General features: G+C 31.8%; 1 protein-coding gene across 2 annotated transcripts in view; it reads right to left on the reverse strand.

The window, feature by feature from the left end:
- Trim9 (E3 ubiquitin-protein ligase Trim9) overlaps window positions 1-22,502 on the reverse strand; it is a 396,351-nt gene that overhangs the window by 134,890 nt on the left and 238,959 nt on the right. For both annotated transcript variants that reach the window (XM_072526279.1, XM_072526278.1), the window contains exon 2: window positions 2,569-2,664. In XM_072526279.1, the coding sequence (XP_072382380.1) occupies window positions 2,569-2,664 (96 nt within the window). The remainder of the gene's footprint in view (window positions 1-2,568; window positions 2,665-22,502) is intronic.

Raw genomic sequence — 22,502 nt, forward strand, 5'->3', positions numbered from 1 at the left:
GAAATACAAGAGCAGGAATTTTAAAAACGAAAATATTGCAAAGAGCATTGTATCCCGGAACAACCTGGACATTATAGCCATCGACATGTTAAGCGAGCTAATTGTGACCACGCAAAGGAACAAGCATATTCTGGTGATGGTGGATGTGTTCTCAAAATACGTAAAATTATATAGTTGCCGCACCACAAAAGGGGAAGAAATATTGAGAAAAATAGACAATTTCATCGCTACGGTAGGAACCCCAAGAAAAATTTTACTAGACAATGCAACGTACTTCCGAAATGATCGTTTCAAGGGACAGCTTAGAGAACGGGGAATCGAGACGAACTTTGTAAGCATCAGGCATCCCCAAAGTAATCCTTCTGAGCGATTTATACAAGAGGTAACGAAATTTCTTCGCATTGCAACGGATGGTCAACATCGGCGATGGGACAGAAAATTGGGAGAAATAGAGATGTACCTAAATTCCATGCCAAGTACAGTAACGAAAGAAACACCAGAATACATCATGAAAGGCGTCATGCCAATAAGACCGTGGGAAGATCCAGAACAAAGAGAGTATCGACAGGTTATAGAAACCGTTCAGAGAAGATTAAGAAGAAGCAATGAGAAATACATCCAGAGACAGGGTCATAATAGGAAACGAAGACCAGTAACTTTCCAAAAGGGTGACAAAGTAATGGTAAGAGCATTAAGAGTGTCAAATCTTCAGACCGGTATTTGCGCAAAATTGATGCCTGTTTTCGAAGGGCCATACATAGTAAACAACGAAGGTGGAGTAAACAGCTATGAGTTGAAACATATGGATTCTGAAAAGATCAGAGGTATTTATAATATCCATGATGTATATAAATATCACGAATGAAGATTTAAATTTGTATAAAGTAGATAGTAGGATAGGATAATACGTAGCATAAGTACAGCTAGCATACAGGAAGTGCGTTTATTTTGCCTCGAGAAAATTTAGTTGCATAAATTGATAAATTTTATCGATTACAAAGGCGGGGATTTGTTGTACTTTTGAATGTCCATAAGCAATAAAAAACCGATATACAAATTTTATTACTTAAATAAAAATTAAAATTATTGATATTTCATAAAGACACGGGCATATGAATTTTCAAACATCCTGTATAAGACAAAATATGTATTTTAAGTTGTTCGAAGAATTGTTCATTAGGCCTCAGAGACAAGACTTTCAAATATTATCGATAAGAAATTTAAATAAGTCGGTTATTGTGGAATGGTTTTACCCGGAATAAAAGTGTATATAGAAAGTGTTGAACAATAGACCGGGATTTGCGGTGGTTTTCTCCCCGAAAGATTATATCGGTAAAAGTTTATTAACAAAAGACATTGAATTGAGAAACAGGTATCGTTTGTAGCTATTAGTAAGAAATATTTGTAAAGCAGATAGATTTAGTTAGAATAATTAAAGAAGGTTGTTTTCTGGAATAACCCGAATGACGTTTTATAGAGAGAGCTGGGTGGTAACGATATACGTCACAAGAGGTGGATGATTTTTATTGGTCAATTTTTGAATGCAAGGAGGTTGATTTTGGCTATGAGATAGGAGAGAGAAAAAAAGGTTAGTTAGTCAGTTTTCGTCGTCCAAGAAGGAAGGAGCTTTGTGATTTGTGTTTGTTTGAAGTCCCGAAGACGTAATTTACCGGGTGTGTTTATTTGCGGTGTAAAAGCTGACCAGTGTGAGGAACGGGGTACAGAGAGATAGAAAACCAAAGGGCATAAGAATATTAATAGCAGACGAAGCCGGAAACATTTGGAGATACAAGGACAGATAGGAGAAAGGTGTACGTCATATGGACCACAATAGGAGCAGAAGCAGAGAAAGGATTTTTTTGTTGTGGCGTGGCCATAGAATTGCAACGGCAGAGAAGGAAAGGTCAGTCAAATTTCATTAGAGCCGGAGTGTGATTTTCATTTATTAATTAAATAAATTGAATAAATAATAGAGACAGTTAATTTGCGATCACTTAAAAAAAAAACGGAATTATAAAAAGAGCTTAGTTATAACACATATTAAAAATCAATGTAAAATAACATTTGGGTCCATGATAGAAAACAACTTCTCATATATTTAAAGTTAGTATATTGCAAATATTACAGGATTGATTGTTATATAAAATTTCATTAAAATAAAGGACATCTCACATATAGTTCAGTTGAAATTCTATGTATTTTATTCAGGTCATATTACCTATCCCGATTAGGACGCCAATTGGAAAATATTTTGAATCCACGATCAAAGGTAAATCGTACAATTTAAATAGCCTGAGATTGTAATTAATTAATGCTGATTTATTGTGATTAATTGGAGATTAGTTCATTTAATAAATATAGACAGGATTTTTCCTAAGTAAGCAATATAATACAATTTAAATAGCATAACAATATATATATATATATATATATATATATATATATATATATATATATATATATATATATATATATATAAGCATTAGATTAAGTCCATTCTACCACTCAATCAAGTTCTAGTTCTAGTTGAGTTCTATTATATTATTTTCATGTGATGTAGTTACTCACCTCTATTTCTTCGTTAAGTCCTTTTAACTGTTGAATGAACTCCGTAGTCGTTCGAGCTCGTTCTGATAACTGTTGTAAGTTGTGCGACAAATCGGTCTGAAAAATAATAATTATGTTAATGATCCGTTCTTACAATTTACTTATCTTTAGCACTTAATCTTTTAATAAATTATTCATGAGCGGATATAGTGCAGTAAAACCTTCTTATCGTATTGCTGCGAAATATAAATAATCGTATATTTTCAGTTAAGTCGACAATTACTACGGATTAGAAAATTATAATTGCAAAATTGTTCCTAAATAAATTATTAAAAAAATGTAAAAAAAAAGAAATAAGTATGTGGAACATTACGACCATTTACTTTGTATGGCGAAACGACTATGAGAACTGATTTTTTCTTCTTCTTCTAATACCGATTCCGCTAATGAAGGTTGGCTCTAACCATCGCAAATTCATCTCTACCTTCGGCTTTCCTTAAAAGTAAAAATGTTAAACCCAGTCCAATCGCGAATGTTTTTCAGAAAGATGTTTGTCGCCTACCAGGACCCCGTTTTCATTCGATTTTACCTCGATGATAACTCGTACTTATCATTTCTAAGTATGTGTAACAGATATACGGTCTTTCTCCTTTTAATAGTGATAAAAAGTTCTCTGTATTTTCCCAATTTGTGCAACACCACTTCGTTCGTAATGTTTTATAAACTATGCATAGTATTTTTAAAAGTCAAGATTATCATTTTAAACTTTGGCGTTATACTGAAGAATATAGTGGTTATAAAATTTTAACATCCTATATCGGATTTTCAGATAAGTCTTTGGTTACTCAGAACTTCCCTCATCGTCAAAAAGGCTGCTCTTGATTGCTCTACTTTTGATCAAATTTGTGATTCCGGATTTAGATTAACAGTAATCTATACTCCCAATTTTTTTGTCCACTTATTCAATATATTCCTTTTCAATCTGGATCCTTGTTATAACTTACTCCTCATTCATAACCCTGGTTTTTGTTTTCTTCATGTTCTTTATGGTGTAAAACACACCGTATATATAGTTTCACCATTTGTCTGGATCCCTTCTGTATAGCTTTTAAACTTTTGTGTACATAACTCTTCGGATTATATATTAAATAGTAAGAGTGAAAGTACACATCATTGTCACACTCCTTTGCTTATCTATTGCGCATCCGTGCTATTTCCATCTAAGGGTACCACAGTCTGTTGGTTCCAATAGAGATTTCTCACTATGTTAATATTATTTTTGTTAAGTTCTTTTTGATTTAAACACTAAACATGGAAATGTTATCCTTAACATTGTCGAAAGATTTCTCATAGTCTATAAAAGTTACGTAAAGATCTTTTTATTGGTCTCGACAATGATAGTTTTAAGTATCTACAATCGGTATTAAAGAACAATAGGGAAACATAAAAATGCATGTTGTAGACTAAATGTAAGAGGGTGATGGACTATGGCATACAGATCCAATTAAACTGAACGCAAATTTTATAAAACTGCCATTAGATCAGCTGTAATATATGGTACTGAGTGTGGAGCAGTTATAAGAAGAACAATATCAACAAATCCATGTTGCAGAATTAAAAATGTTTATATGGATAAGTGGAGTGATAATAACGTATGCAATTAAAAATAAACTTAGAAGAACACTATATGTGTGGCACGAATTGATGCCAAAATAAAAGACGATTGATTAATATGCTTAGGGCGCAAAATGACAATCATCCAATTCGTTACAATATAATAAGTTACATTTGTTTAAATGTTTGTCATTTCTCGTTTAAGTTTTTAAAAAATTACATTATAATTCAGTGTATAATCACATTGCTCACATACAATATATAAAACCGGACCTTCTCTCTCTTTATTTTTTCTTTAAGACATTGTCCTCGTTTATATTCACAACAATTTATTTCCTTTAACAGCACCGCCCTGTCGAAAATAAAGCTAATAGTAAACCTTGTACTGTTATGGGTTAACAACTTGTTAGCTTGATGATGAGCTGAATTTGTAGTCCGAAACCGGTTATGTTATTTACAGTAGCGCACCTAGAATATGCTTCTGGGGGGGGGGGGTTTGGTTGGTCACCAAAAATGATGTTACCTCCATTTTGAATGTGTTAGTAACAGTGTCGGAATAGAGTCCTGGGGGGTTTTTAACCCCCAAAACTCCCCCTGGGCGCGCCACTGGTTATTTACAATAAAACCAATTGTATAGTCGCCCCATATTTCCGTGAGGCTGTGTACAAATATATATGTTTCTGTAATAAAAACAGGCAATAAAAATTAAAATAAAAGTATTGTACCAGGAGTAGTTATTAACTCAAAATTATCAATGACTGAGATGTATAATAATACAAAGTTTTAATATTCTCATCGATATTTACATTCAGATGTGCCTGGTATTATGTTTGAAAATATGGGCAGTCACCCAGTTGACGTTTTCATCGAACTGTTGATTAGCCCAGGTGGACTAAGAGCCAATCAGAACATCGGATATCGCTATTAAGACAAATCATATTGCGGTATCTTTTATCTGCAAACTTATGCATCCTTTGGGTAAAATTTAATAATATTTTGCTGGGCGACCGAAACCATAAAGTAGTTTATCAGGAAAAACGACGATTCGACCGTCCAGTGCTTTACACTTGGGTAGATAGGTATAATATTTCATTTTTAAACCAGCGAAAGCAGACTTTGTGAAACAAGAATATTTTTAGTATAAAACTACTACAGCGTTCAGTAAAATTCAAATAGTTAACCGGAAGTGAGTTTGGTTGTGACTTTGTTAGTGTTATTTCTAAATTTCTTTTACCATTTTACGAAGATAATTTTAAAATGTGTCGTCCGCGGTATAATAATAATTCCTCAGCTGAAGATCCAGTGGAACCCTCTGATCAGTTGGAAGATTTACAAAGCAGTGTAGTCAACCGTAGGCGGCATGTTCAATACATCTCTGCCGATGCCAAACGTATGCTAAAACATGCTTATAAAGGACTGTGTTTTGAATTGTCTAAATCAGAGGCAATTGCAGAAACATGTTTTGTAACCAGAGTGCCCAAAGCAATTGCTACAAGATTATAGGGGAAACATCTTCTTCTAGACAGAGGAGAAAAAATTGGCGCAAATTGAGACAAATAGAGCCGCACTTAATGGATTCTATAACCAGAACAATATACACAATGTTTGCGGCTAATATTTTTCCAACTATTTAAAACTTTTGAAGTGAATTGGTTTGAAAGTAACTTCTTCTCATGTTTAGCAACAACACTTCGAATATTTCTTAAAGCCAATAATTTTAAGTACAAAACTATAGACAAGCGCCAGATACTAATGGAAAATACTAGAATAATTTCTTTAAGACACAATTATTATATCAGAAAGATAACTAAGTATCGAGAAATGAAACGAAATATTGTTTATTAAGATGGGACTTGGATTATGATACTCATGACACCGTGAAAAAAAGTTGGACGAATTATAACAAAAAGTGTTTTAATTCGGTGCCGCCCAATAAAAGACAGAGAATTATAATTTTACACTGCGGTTGAGAAAACGGATGGATCGACGATATATTATTAATATCTACAAAAATAATTAAAGACGCGTCTCTAGATTATCATAAGGATATGGACAGTTCACTTTTTGAATTATGGTTTAAAAAATCCCTTCTTTCGAAATTACCTTAACATAGTATAATTGTCATTCAACGCCTAATATCATTCAAGATTAATGACAAAAATTTCAAATATTACTGAGAACAAATTACAAATTCAGGAATTTTTATCTGAGAAACACTTGTATTATGAGGCATCATATAGAAAAAAGCAATTGTTGGAGGTTGCTCCTAGTAGACAGTACCAGATGGAATATGGTGATAACTGTGCACGCAGTAATTGGCATACCGTGATTAGACTTTTCTAAGCTCTTTAAAAATCTCTTTATATAGGTATTATTGTTTTACAATAAGTTCTGTTCAGTCGAGTTACGTTTAGAGTCGATTAGTGTTATAACTATCTAGGTATATCACAGAAGTTGATAACACCGATATTTTTTATTTAAACTTTATAGAAAATGAAACTTTTCGGTAAAACAAAATATTTACTAATACCCACATAATTTGAGTACATGCGACTGTTCTATTTACACTTAAAATCAAATGTTTGCCAAATAATAACTTTTATTTATTTAAAAATTACATATCTAAGCTACTGTTCAGTAAAATATCACAATGGTCAATCTAACATTGTTGCCAATTTACTAGTGTCTTACTCGTTCTTTATCTCTTAAATATTAATTTTGTGCAAGATTTCTCTTTTGGACATCGTCAATGAGAACACAAATTAAAGAGTGGATTAAAGACTATCCAGAATTAAAAATCGCATTATTTTATTTGCACTTGATATTTAAAGTAAGATGTATTTCAGCATTTCAAAACAAAGATAAATACAGAACAAACCAAACAGTATAAAATGGATATCCTTAAACAATAAACAATTACTATTTTCACTTGCATATAATTTTGATGAAAATGGACAATGTAGTTGCAATGAATTTCTCTAACGCTATGTTGGAGTCAAATACTTAATTTTATACATATTGAAACACACTGCAAAAGGCGCATTAAATTACCCCCCATAAAAACTATCCCGTTTATATAGCGACAACATGCAACCAATAAAAAAATTGTTGGAAATAAATATATATGGTTCAGTGTTAACAAACCTATTAGTGATAGTTGTGAGACTTAGATAGCCAAATTAATTATCACTAAGAAAGGCACCAAGTTAAAATAAGTAGCAACAAAGTATCTTAATTTATTCCATCAAGTTCCATCAATGCTTTTGGATGCAGTTGCGTACATGATTAAAACTGCCACTAACCTAAAGGTATGTTATGAAAGTTTGATTTATTGAAGTTGTACGGTCTCTATTATCAATAAAATTGCTGAACTCATAAGATTACTATTCCCATTAGTGCATAAATTAATCAGTAATTGTAAGAAAATCTTTACTAAAGCCCCATTATTGATACACATATTTAAAGAAATAATACCAAAATATTCAACTTTCTCTAAAACCAGTGCTAATCAGAATTGGCTCGATACTTTTGTTTAATATGCTAATAACTTTCGAAGCTTCAAGGAGCTGCTCAAACTTTTGGAAAATACATGTAAATCTACATAAAACTGACAAATGTTTATACTGAATTATACTTTTTCAATTGTAATAATGTACTTGTACCTCTAGACCAGGGCGAATTGTTTTGAAGTGGATGTGAGAGTTGGTATTCAGATTTTTGTAGAAAAAGTTTACTTTAGTAATAATAATTGACATATCCTTTCGCTAAAATAGGTCGGGAACATTAATAAAAAAATTAAAATATTTAAAAATTACTAAAAAATTGATTTTTTTTTCTACTTTCCTCGCTTGTAACTTTAAAATAATTCATTTTGGAGCAAAGTCATACTAAAATAAAATAGCGACAATTAAATTTTCAATAGTAATACCACTAGTGATTCAATTTTCGCGATAAGTCTGTCGATTTACTTCTAAACGAAACTGAGTTGCTTGAAAACACCACGAGTCCGTAGGACGAGTGGTGTTTTCTTTAAGAAACTCAGTTGAGTTTAGAAATAAAAGACAGACTTATAAGCTAAATTAAATCACGAGTGGTATTTTATTAGACTATTTCATGAACAAAGTGATAGGTCAAAAATTCAGTAGAATGAGAGGAAGGAATTTAGTTAGTCTTTCGTTGTTATTTTCTGCATCTAATTTGTAGTTGCGATCCACACACAACATCATAAATTGTCTCCATATATAAGATTTAGATTTTCTTGTGTTACTCGCTATATTTTCTTCAATGTTTTGGTTTATAACTTCGTTTGAAGTTCCACCGAAGACTCATTTTGACGTATCATCACCATCATAAGTGGCTCGACAATCCGTTGTGGATCTTGGCCTGCTCACAAAGAAGTCGCCACTCCTGTCGATTCCTGGCAACTTCCCTCCATCTTCTAACCCCTAGAATCTGTAGGTCTTCTTCCACATCATCAATCCATCTCATTCGTGGTCGTCCTCTGCTTCTTGTGCCCTCTGGTTTTGAAAATGTTAATTTCTTCGTGTATTCGTGATCTGACATCCTAGCAATGTGTCCAGCCCATCTAAGTCTCTGCACTTTAACGAATTTCACAATATCTGGATCGGTGTATAACTGATACAGTTCAAAGTTGTATCTTCGACGCCATAGCCCATTTTAATTTACGGCCCCAAAAATCTTTCTAAGAATTTTTCTCTCAAAAATACCAAGAAGTCTTTTATCATTTTGAGATAAGATCCACGTTTCAGCCCCATATATCAAAACTGGTCTTATTAAGGTCCTGTATATATTAAGCTTTAGTGCACGTTTTATATTTTTATTTTTTAAATGTCTCTGGAGGCCGTGAACAGTTCTGTTTGCTATTGCTATGCGTCTTTTTATTTCGTCGCTTGTCGTGTTTGTTGCGTTTACTAGCGATCCAAGATATGTAAATTCTTTGACTTGCTCAAAGGTATGGTTGTTAATTTGAATCCTTTGTTTAATATTTCGAGGGTTTTTAGAAACCAACATATATTTGGTTTTTTCCTCGTTTACCACAAGTCCTAATTCACTTGCTGCGTCCGCAAGCCTTGTAAAACACTGCACCATGTCTCTCATACTTCTGCCCACTATAACTATATCGTCAGCGAATGCGAGAATTTGCGTCGATCTATTAAAAATAGTTCCATTCATTCTAATATTTAATTGTCTGATTGCCTTTTCCAAGGCAATATTAAAAAGCAGACACGCCAGCGCGTCTCCCTGTCTTAGACCATTATTAATGTCAAAGAACGTAGAATTTTCTCCTTCAATTCTAACGCATGAGCTTACGTTTTGCATTGTTAGGTGGGTCAACTTAACTAACTTAGGTGGGATCCCAAAGTCTATCATTGCATTATATAATGCAGTTCTTTTCACACTGTCATAGGCTGCTTTGAAGTCAATGAAGAGATGGTGTGTTTCTATGTTATATTCTAGTGACTTTTCTAGAATCTGCCTATGTGCTTGAATTTGATGTGTAGTTGACTTTCCAGCAGTAAATCCGCATTGATATTGACCAACAATATCCTTTGTAAAATGTTTAAGTCTTTCAGATAATACATTGCCGAAGATCTTATACGCAGATGCTAACAGAGTAATGCCTCTATAGTTCTTACACTCCAGTTGATCCCCCTTTTTATGCAATGGACATATTATTCCCTTCAGCCACTCTTCTGGTACCCATTCATTCTGCCATATAAGTACTATTAGTTTATGGATTGCTGCAAAAAGTTGATCACCACCTTTTTTATACATTTCCGAACAGATGTCATCGATTCCTGGGGCTCTATTGTCTTTGAGTTTTAGGATCGCATTTGACACTTCTCTTCTTGTTGGGTCTTCACTGTGTGGCACGAATCTTAAATACAGCTACAATAATTTTTTTGGCAAACGTCAAACTTTGCTTTGCGATCGGTATCCATGGTTACGTCGTTGAAAACACGAAGCTAATAGACCAATCAGAATTGAAAGACAGTTGGTGTTTTCGCGATAACACAAGCTGTCTTTGGTTTGTGATTGGTCAGATTATGTGAAAATTTTAAGATGAGTGAAATAGTCTATAAGATATGGCTGGTTAAAAATGTTTTAATTTATTAGCCCTGATGAAAAATAGCAATACCTACAAAAAATAGGGGTTAAATAAACCTGTTATTATTCAATGTTTTTTAACAACTTTATAAGATTGCACTTCATAATTCGTCTAAAAATCTCTATAACATAATGAAAGAGTTCACCAAATTTCGTTTAAATAGATTTTGCATAATCATTTTGCAAATGATTGGATTTTTTTGTAAAATTTTGCATAAGAAAAACGAGGCCGTATACAAATTTGATAATTTTTGACTTATACAAACGCACATAATCTATCTAACTACTTTATAGAATAATTGAAATCGGATCATTTGGATGGCCACAGGAATGTTTTAAAATTATAAGCAATTTTTTGGATTTTAAACAAAATAGAATATCTCGGTAACGATTAGCTTAAATTAAATTCAGAAAACGGAGTTGGAAAAGACTTGGCAAGACGTTTCTTATAAAAGAAAAAAAGTTGAATTACGAGTAGTGGTTTCTGAGATACAACCGGTCAAAGTTCACCGGCATTTGCGACGAAGTTACAAGCAATAAAATGATATTTTAAACTATTACTTTTTTCTTTTGGAGCTGTTTCTCGTTAAAAATTTTCATATCTTCAAGACATTTATAACATATTATAATAATAAAAACCATCGGTATTGCCGTGAAAAATACCAAAAATTAGTTGAAGGTTGAAGCAAATTAAATTTTAAAAATCAAAATCGGTAGGTATACGTAAAAAAATGTATTTTCTCGGCTTCCAATAAAGCAATTTTCTGCATTTTTTAAATGCAGAAACCCGAGAGGCTTTAGTTTTGTTATAAATAAATTTCTTTATTTATACTCCAGTCTTCACAGACGAAAATACCACATTTTAAAATTTTCTGATACTCTTAATGTACTAATTATGTTTCATCAATATGAATTATTAAAACAGAAAACCTTTTAATTTTAAAAGTGCAGTTTTTGCCAAACATACGAAACGTCCTGACGGACAAAGCGCCAGTCCCGTCTCGTCCCGCAGCAAAAAATCGCAGTCCCGACCCGACCCGTTCTGCTTCCCGTCTTTATCCTAACTGCGTGGATGATATTTTTATGCCTTTGTGAGTAAGTGTTCTTACTTTCCGCTGAAGACTTTCTATATCCGTTTTTGACCACTTTATAATACCAAACTAGTAGATAAGCGCGGAACAGGCGTACGGATTAAATGCCTTAAGCACATTTTTACTATTAAGATATGAACGATTTAGTTGTCTTACTCTTCGCACAAACGATATTATCTTATTACTTCTATTATTACGATTATTTTTTTATTCTCTATTAATATTTCTTCTTCTGTTGGGCATGTAATTATTTGTTCTTATTTTTTTCTTATATTCATTTTATTTCTATCATTAGTATTTTTTTTGCATGTAGTTTTATAAGTTTTAAAATATTTTGCCCATCTGATTCGTCATCAAAAATTGTAACACTGTTCGATGCTCCTCTCGTATTTTTTATTTTATTTTCTTCTCAAGTTTTCTTCCGTTATTTCAAGCTGTTTTTTCAGTTATTTTCTTTTTTTTCTTCTACATATTTGTTTCCCATATTCCATTGATTGTGATCGTTTCCAATCCTAGCATCTGTTTGTCCCCAATTCGTAAGCTATAATTCTTAACATGCCTAAAACTTAGCAATATATCACGACTGAAAGAAAGCTCTAAAAAGAACTATATCGATGTTGAAAGTAAACTAACTGTAGCGGGATAGTAATATGAATTTTTCCTGAATGTTTTCCACGATTTGCACTGGAATTACTTAACACAAAACTCGACGAAACGAAGAAAAATTTAACGAACTCACTTCAAAACTTTCTGATATAATTTTAAAATCTTCTACTTTATAATGTGTCATATGAGTTAGGTGAGAAATATGAGAAAATAACCTTTAGAACAATCCATTTGTTTTACGGTTGTTTTTAAAGGATTCGGTATTCGGTAAGAATATGATGTTTATCGTGAGTAGTCTAAAATTTAATAATCTAGGGACTTTTCTGCATTTCACTTAATGTATTCATGTATGCGTCTTTTGTCGAACAATTTACAGTCCAAATTGTACCTTTCTGAATGAATAAATCCATGTTGAAATTTGTATTATATTTCCCCCAAAACTCTATTTAAAAATGAAAACTCTAACAAATGAGTTTGGAGCACCCTACATAAAAGTATATTTAAAATCCCCACGAAAACTCCCAAAAAGGCAATTAAAAAGTTGTGTAACTTGTTGCATATTTATAAGAATTGCTGCGGGAAGTTAATACCCCTATTTACACCCATTTGATGTCAGCACTTCGCAAATCGCTTTCACTTTTCCAGCGAGAATTTTGATTTAAAATACAAAGTTAAAATATGTGGAGCACTTTTCGCTTTTTAATAATCTAAGTTAAATATTTAGGCAGAAGGGGAGCAGAAAATTTGTAAAAAAACAAATAACATTTTCTAATTTAACTGAAGCGCAAGGATTAATAAAAACCGGCGGGTTAGATTAAACTCACAAAACAGGGTGTTTCATATTACTGAGATCTTAAAATTTTACAGATCCACATTTCATGAAATATACCGCGCGCCATAAGTTAGGGATATTGCCAATATAATGCTAATGTTACTTCAATCTGCATCAATTATTTGTATGTAATCAATTAAAATTATTATAGTTTTTAAAAAACATGAAAATTTGAGACCTTACAGAAAATCAGACCAAAAAAACATTTTAAGTATTGACAAAGCAACTGTACAGCCTTTTAAAAATGACCTTTGTTCTCTCACATGGGATAAACAAATATAATTGTTACAAAACTACTTGACCGATTGTGCCCATCTTTCGCACAAATGTAAAAACTACATAAAAACTCACATTATGAAATATGTTTTAAATGTTTTTATTGTTTATTTTAATAATTATAAACAATTGGAAAACATGCTTACTTTCGGGTTTGATTGGCAATAACCTTTTTATTTATAAACATTTTTTAATTTAGAAAATCTTATTTTAAAGAGAAAGTATTTTCAAGTCGTCTGTTGAACGTTTTTATCTAGAATGCGTAGTTTTTTCACAATATTGAAATGAATGAAAAAAGTTAATTTTTTTGCTTAAATGTCATGACGCAGTAAAACTTTTGACAACCACGAGATAATATGGCCTTTCTATTGACTTCCCCCAGATGTTCCAGATAAAAAATAGCGCCCAGTAATTATTCGATTTTTTAAGTGCTTTTTTGGATTTGTTTTATGGGGTAATAAACTATAAACAACTTATAAACTTAAATTATTTATTTCTCTGAATAAAACGATCAAAAAATAATGTTAATTGGTGATGTTGATAAGTGACTTAAATTTTATAGTTGTATAACTGTTGTATTATTGTTTATTTAATATTTAGCTATATCTCTAACGTATGCCTCGCAGTTTATTTTATTTAAGTTTTTACATAATATTTTGCCAGGTTGGTAAATTAGCAATTCACTTCTATATTACAGTAGTACATTTTAAAATTATTTTTTAGAGCCTTTTTATACATCAGTAGAAAAGAATACTATGTACATCAAGCTATATAATATACTATTGTGTGTTTATATACTACAATTTACGATTTCGCATATTTGAGTGTGTTATTACAATGTTTCATTACAAAAACAAACAAAAACGTGGTTAAAGAGATGAAGAGGAGAGAACACTAAACAAATTTTTTTGTTTAATTTTGAAAAAAAAATCACAATCGATTATAGGCATTCAAACAGCAGCAGATCAAAGACAAGATGAGATTGGTGACCACAGTTTGAAAGAGAAGTTGTCCACAGTTTGTATTAAAAATCTGGTGATTATATACTGTCCAATTTTCGCTATTTTATTATAAAATAAAGAAATCTTATTTCACTCTGTACACAAATAATACCTTTTAATTACCCAACGCTGTTAATCCAGTCCAGACACCTTTTTTTTGCAAATATAGTAAATATTATTTAGAAGTTTGATAGAAAATGATCCCGTTAGATGCAGTTCATTTCCGATCACCTTATTGTTTCGTAAATATTTAGACCACGCACCAATCCAACTGTAAATTTTTTATTTGAATATTTTCCTATAAATTGGCCAGTTTTAGCTATCCTTTTTAGTTTCCGTTACAAATTAAGTTGTAAAGATCCATTTTTGCCTATGCGGAAGAAGGTGCAATTTGAGTCACCGCTCTGTTGGTTAAAATACACAATTTAATTTTGGTATTATAGGGTTCAAGATTTAACTGGTTTACAAGCCAAATTCTTCTACAATTAAGATCCGCACTCCTCGCTAATCCAGCCTTCATCCTAAAAAAGTCGACTACACAGCCAAGTCATTATATAGTGGATTCATTTTACACTTTAATCGGAGGTAATGTGAGTAAAAATCCCTTTCTTTTGCTCGACGATTTAAGTGAAGTTATTTCTTAAGAAAATTACAAATAGAAACGAGACTTATTAGAGTTACCTAATTGAGATAACTGCTCAAAATCTCATATTTAAACAGAGCATAATTCGGAACATAATTTAGAACAAACTTGGCAAATATATTAAAAACAACAAGAGCCAAAAAAAGCACAGACAGTGATGTATACAAACTTAAATGTGGTGACTGTCCAAAAACTTACATCGGTTAAACTGGTAGAAATTTTAACAAACGTACAGCTGAACATAAAATGACTTTCAATAATAGAAAAACATATTCTACATAGGCACTTCACCTTCTAGACCAGAATGATTCTTTTAATGACAAATTTCAAATTCTTCATATCCAAAATGAAGGCGTTAGGCTTTCCTAGAATCTATCGAAATCAAAAAAATTTAAAAATACAGACATAATTCTGAATGACCAACTTGAGACAAACAGTTCTCCCTTCCTCAACCTATTCCGTTAAAGACTATAAAGTGTAAACACATACCAAAAATAGATCACATGAGAAAGGCACGCTACCGAAACAGCTGTAGTGATAAGAATTTATAATGCATTTTGTGAAAGTTTTAAAAACAAAAGTTTTTTACTGTTATAGAGAATATTTTATTATTTTTTATTATTTAATGGTTAATATTTAAGCTTCTTACTTAATATTATATATTATTTGTTCTTTTCCATCTTTTAAAGTTAAAAGCATGTTTTTTTTTGACACAATTCATCTATTAAAGAAAGGACTTAGTAGGTAGTTAACTAAAGAGATCAATAAGACATCTCTCATGTGTTATAACAACTTTGTGTGTGTGTGTGTGAGAGAGAAAGAGATGACATTAGACAAAAAATCTTTTTGCCACAGAAAATTGCTATAAGGATGTTTAAATTTTTATTTTAGAATCGGTTAGAAACTTGATTAGAATATTATATATAGATTTGTCAGAATAAGTGTTATCTTATTGCTGATGTTAACTGGTAGGCTAATATTGAGATTAATTAAACCTAAATATAGGCTTCGAGTCTGTTCCCTATGATTAGGACAATCGAAAAATAAGTGGTTCAAATCTCCGACAGATTTACCATCACAAGGACAGAAAGGAGTTTCATAGATTCCAATCCTATGCAGATGCTCTGGAAAGAGGCCATGGTTAAGTTTTAACCGGGTTATTAACGAAGAATGTACTTTATTATAGTTAAAATTAAAATGGGGAATATTTTTTGGTAAGCATGGATGAATAGAAAAGTAATGGTTTCTTGAAATCTTCTGAACCTCTTTATATTTATTTTGACATCCATCTTTCCATGTCAATACTCCTGATAATAGAAAAAAGATCTTTAAAGTGGTAAAAATTTGTAATTTCGGATATCTCAGATGTATTTTTTGCCATACTATCCATTAATTCGTTTTCAACTACTCCATTGTGTCCTTTAACCCAGAGTAAAGTAATTGTTTTTTTTTTGTGAATTTTAGATCATGTAATAATTTTTTGATATCAAGTATAATGGAGTTTTGAAAAGTATCCAATGGATGACTACGAATAGCTTGTAATACTGCCTGAGAATCTGATACTATTACGATGTTCTCACAATAATTAGTGACACACCAAGTTAGTGCTTTCTGTATAGCAGCAGCCTCGGCTGTAAAAATAAAACAACATTCAGGAATTCGATATTTCTCAATCTAATTGCTGTTTGAAACAAAAAAGCGAAACCAGTACTTTCAACAGTTTCTGATCCATCTGTATAAATTATTGTTAAATCTTCCCCTAATTTGCTTAGTATGGATTTGAATATCAGATTAGTTAAAATTGGCAAGTCTGAATAAGAGGGCATTATAATGGTTGGTTTGTCTATCAGAATTTCAAAGTCTTGTATGTAAAAAGGAAATTTTTGAAGCTGTAATATATAAGATTGAAATGAATTCGTATCGATAAAAGATTCTGCAAGAGGAGGAGAATATTTTATTCTCCAGTAAGAATTTGTTAAATTTTCTGTCAAAAGTAAACCTATTTTGTGAACCATAGTTGTATTAAACGATCTGCATGTTATTAGACGTTTGTTGGGTAAAATTTGCCTACGTATGTGTAGAGGTGGTTCCTGGGCTTCTGCTAGAACTGCTTGGTTTGGTGAAGACATCATAGCTCCTAGACAAATTTTTATTGATTTAAATTGTATTCTGTCAAGAGTTAATATATTTGTTTTGCATGTTGAATCGTAAAGAATACAACCGTAATCCAGAATGGATCGTATGTAGGATCTATAAAACGTTAAAGAGATATTTTGATCTGCACCCCATCTTTTTTAGAAATGAAACGCAGAAGGTTAATTCCGCGCTCGCACTTTTGTTTATAACAACTTTATCGATATCTAATATGCTTCATAAGATATATATTTACCTTATTTTAATATTTTAACTGAATATTTATATATCTATTTTGTGACATTTATGATTTGTTTATTTTTAAATTTCCTTTTTATTTTAATGATATTAGCATCTTTTCTCTTTGATTTGTGTATATCCTATTTCTGTCTGTTTTTATGGCTAGAAACGTGGTAGAAAATCTCCATTGATGGACGACATAGGAAGAAGAAGAATGTTAACATAGTGTATCATTATTTTACAGAAACATATATTGAAAATTTGGTTTAAGTAAATTAATTTCATTTAAGACAGATTTTAAGGGCTTATTGTATATTATAAGTTTTATACATTTCGAGATTCATTTCCGTAAACTAATGACATCCACGGGCACTGCGGAGATATCCAAGTATTTAGAAATGGTTAAAGTATAAGATGGTACTAAAAATAATTGGAAGCTTGAGGGCTTTTAGACGTATAAATCCTAACGGAGGAAATATTTTTTAATACACAGAAAAAGCTTACAAGCGGTTAAAAGAAATTTATTTAAATGGTATTTCAGTAATAAACACTCAGCATCTACATTTAGTTCATTATAGTTTACATCATGTAAGACAAGTTGGCTATAGTTTTCATCGACCTATATTGATTGTCACTATTTTATACCAGTTTATCGACCAGATATAATGTTCATTTATTAGGAATAAATTACAAATTTTTCTTTCTTTGACTAACTTTTTTTGGCATCCAACAGCGTATTACTATACAGCGCTCCTTGTATAACTTATGTCATCTTAAAAGAATGTTCTGGTCATTAAATTTATTTTGATCTTAATAATTTTTGTATAAGCTATGTTCTAATGAGTTTAGCATGAATAAGGTATTAACAGCCCCTTCTTTTACTTCTTTACAGAAGGAAAAAATAGTGATTTTTCATTTCAAATATTAAACTGATCTGTTTGTGTTCAGTACTATTGGTCTTATAATTTTATTTTTTGCTGCCTTAAATAGGAAATAAGCAGTGACTTTTAGTTTATGTTCCTCCTGGCGGACTAAGTAGTACTTATGGATAACTAAGTAGGGCTAAGTCGGACTGGGAATAACTAAGGTGGATTATGGATGATTAGAATTCTTTACTGAATCGTGGATTATCTTTAACAGCTTTGAAAATACGTAACAATAAAATCTTATTTGATATACATGCTATACTTTATATATATTTGATATACATGATATACTTTGATCCAGTGCCTATCTATTTCATAAAGAGAAAATTAAAAATGAAAAAATATTATTTCTTAAATTTGTATTTCATATATTTTTTTTTAATTTTCTATACTTCAAGGAAGCATTTTGTTTATTTTTCTGATAGCCATATGCTTTTATTATTTATTTTTTAAAATTTTACACCATGTAAAAATCTTTACTTGCCAAAGTGATAAAACCATTTAAAATTTAAAATTAATTGTGTAAATTTTACAAATATAGGTCAAATATTTCTTTTCAAATAAATTTGTCTTATTTATTTGTCTAAAGTGTTATTTATTTAAGATTCTCTAATTGGCACTATAATAGGGACTTTTGTTTCGAAGGGTGCGTGCAAATTAATATATAAATTTTTTATTAATAATAATTTTTATTATTGTAGGTATATTTTCTATGTTATATATGACAGTCAAAAGAATAACTGACAATGAAAATAATATCACAATAGACAACTATACTCTCGAACGAGTGGATGCCTTTACATATCTCGGCACAGAAATCAATCAGAATAACTCCGTAAGTAGCGAAATTAATGCACGTATTTCCAGCGGGAATCGTACATACTATGTTAATAAAAGATTGATGACATCGAAATTATTAGACAAAAGAACCAAAATGACTATCTACAGAACACTGATTAGACCCGTAGTAACCTATGGATGTGAAACTTGGGTAATGACGAAAAAAGATGAAGCCCAACTCAGGACATTCGAGAGAAAAATACTGAGGAAAGTATATGGCCCGGTACAAGAGGAAGATGGCACATGGAGAATCAGGAGAAACGACGAGGTTAATGAGTTAAATGAAGGTTATGACATTGTAAGATTTGTGAAAAGTCAAAGACTGTCTTGGCTGGGACATGTGCAGAGACAAAACGATGCAAAAACAACAAAGAAAATGTTACAATGGAAGCCCATAGGAAGGCGAAAAAAAGGAAGGCCCAGAACGAGATGGTTGGATGACGTGGAAGACGACCTGAAAACAATGAACATAAGACAATGGAGAAGAAGGGCACAAGAGAGATCTGAATGGAAGGACATAGCCAGACAGGCAAAGACCCATCCAGGGTTATGATGCCAAAAGAAGAAGAAGAAGGTATATTTTCTATATTTAATAATTTTATCTTTTACATATCTCGTATTTTTTCTCCAATTCTAGGAAACTAAACAAAAATAATTTGGTATCGCCCTTATGGCAAATTGTTTATAATTATTCTTCGATGTGCAGAAATAAATATTAGATATAAGACACAAATAAGAGATAAGAAACAAAGGATCTTGCTATTTCATTCTTTTGAAACCGTTGCGTGTATGGACCCATACACATCAGTTCACTAAGAATGGGTAGCTGACAAATTGATAAAAGTAATGTATACAGAGCTCATTTTGGAACCATGGTATTAATATAAAAAGTTCAAGTTTAAAAAAAACATAACTATGTTAGTTTTATACTGTAGAAGCGGACCCGACAGACTTCCGTTCTATCAAATAGATTTGGAATGTGGCAGTTTATTTCTTTAATTCTCCTGAACAGAACCGTCACCATGATGATAGGGCGGTGTGTGAGGGTCAGCTCGGTGACCTAAGTATCTTCGCTTCCACAAACTTTGGCCACCTTTTTGGACCCACTAAAAACCCCAACTGGAATGTCTGCCAGAGGGCTTCAAACTAAGAGGTGAACTTAAGGTTCAAACCTGATTAAAAAATAATCTAAAGGGGACCTAAAGGTGACAAATATTTATAAAGTGGGTGCTTCCATGACAAAACATAGAGATAATTAATTATTTATTATTATTATTATTATTAACATAGGGTTAATAACCGATGTAATAAAGAATAATGAAATAAAACGTATATAAGTATTTTCAGTAATCGCTTTATTGTAAATCGTTTTTTGTTTGATTATCTGGTGAATATATAAATAAATCTCATGGTTTTCCAACACAAAAATAGGCAACATACAATTGACCATGTGAGAAACATAGGTTTTCTAGATTAATACCACAAACACCTAATGATTGCCCCTGGGACTTATTTATGGTCATAGCAAAAGCAAGTTGCACTGGAAACTGTAGTCGTTTAAATTCAAATAGTACATCACTCGGAATTATTGGGATGCGTGGTATCAAAACGTCTTCTCCTTTATACTTTCCTTTCAGTATAGTTGCTTCTATCATGTTGTTCAATAATTTTTTTATCTCCAACCGTATGCCGTTGCAAAGACGCGGTTGGTTAATATTTCTCAACATTATAAATCTGGTAAATCCTGGTAAATCCAGCGAGTTTGGAAATTCAGGTGGATAGTTGACGACATCATCTTAGTTAGTAGCCGAATCAACTGATTGATATATCCTTAATTCGCCTGTAATTTGTTCTTGAATTTTGAAATTTAATTCATGTTCATCTATGTTTTTTGCAGCCAATATAGCCCGTTCGCTAATCCAATCATGGTTTCTGTAATTTTGAGTAACATCTGGAAACACCTTTTGAATAAGTTCATCTTTTGATCGAGTTAACTGACAAAAACTTTGAGAAAAGTTAATGCAACCAGTCAAGGTGTCTATAGGAAATTTGCCATTACCAATGTCAATGAGTTGTTTAGAAAATATGTCTCGAGATTGGTCATTTTGCAACTCGATACGCATATTCTTGCTTAAGTGCAATACCTTGATATGTTTCCACAAATTGGAGGACTTTAAACATGCATTGAGTTCATCAGCTGGCGTTGATCGTGAAATCACTGGCAATGTTTGACGAAAATCTCCTGCTAATAAAATCATTGCACCAACAAATGGGTTATGATTGCTCCGTAGATCTTGTAAGGTTCTAACTAAAGCCTCAAAAGATTTTTTATGTGCCATCGTGCATTTATCCCAAACAATCAATTCACATTGCTGCAAAACCTTTGCCATTGCAGAGTTCTTCGAAATGTTGCAGGTTAAAGTTTCGTTGCTTTGCATGTTTAATTAAAATTTTAGTGCCGAATGGGCTATTCGACCACCTTTAAGCAAAGTTGCTGCGATCCCCGACGAAGCGAGTGCAAGTGCAATTTTATTTTGTGAGCGAATTGTTGCTAATATCAATGAAACCAAAAATTTTTTTCTTTACCACCAGGTGCATCTAAGAAGTAAAACCCTCCTGTTTTATCATTTGTTACTTTCATAAATGTATCAAATACATACTTCTGTTATTCATTCAATAGTGGAAGATTTGTTTAAATTAATTCTTTCAAAGTGTTGAGATCATACAGTTTTTCTCGGTGCAACTCTTGGTTAAAAGCATTATGCATTGGACGATTGGGCGCGGCCAGGCCTTATTGAAATAATAGTTTGTTTGACATCATCAAGCACATGTCCTCAATTTCTTCCTTATTTGTGTAACCGTTTCAATAGATTTAAAAGAAAATCATTATAAATTTCAATAATTTTTTTTAAATAAAACTTCTAACCCCATCTATCTGTCAAGTACCTACCTGTTGCCGACTCAAGGATTCTTCTGTAATTCCCAAATATATCCGGTAGATGAGCATATTTTTCAACTTGTCACTCACGCCCAATTTCCAGAATCAGGCGCCATGATAGCGTTTCGCTCTTTTCTGTTAAGACCGTCCAACCGTTAAGACGTGTTTCCAAAGTGGGTCTTAATTTCAGAGGTGAGCTAAGCAATCCTTTTCTTGTTCATATTTCAGATAGATATTTATTTTTTTAGACCCTTATTGGAGAGGCTATAATGCTGATATTATATTTCTAATACTCGTCGCAAGATAATATTGCTATGGAGTTATTCCAGATCATGGCCCAATAGCGGTATCTTTTTATGGAATACCTAACCCCTCTTATCTAGGATGGTGGTGATTTGATATATTACGTAGCTGAATCAATGGTTTATTTGGTGACTGATTAAATAAGAAGAGAAACAGAGCAGATTAAGGTTGTACCAATTTTTATTATACCTACTTTCAAGACAACAGAAATGATTATGAACTCAAAAAAATGAAAATATAGTGAAGTGTTCTAATTTAATTTAAAGGTTTATTTTCTTCATTGTTCCTAGTTGATAAATAACTATATTATTTTCAATGTAAACAAATTTCGAAATTTGGGGTTAATATATATATACATTCATTTTCTTTATAACCAATTCTTA

This window comes from Diabrotica undecimpunctata, chromosome 3, assembly GCF_040954645.1.
Source record: "Diabrotica undecimpunctata isolate CICGRU chromosome 3, icDiaUnde3, whole genome shotgun sequence".
Taxonomy (NCBI): Eukaryota; Metazoa; Arthropoda; class Insecta; order Coleoptera; family Chrysomelidae; genus Diabrotica; species Diabrotica undecimpunctata.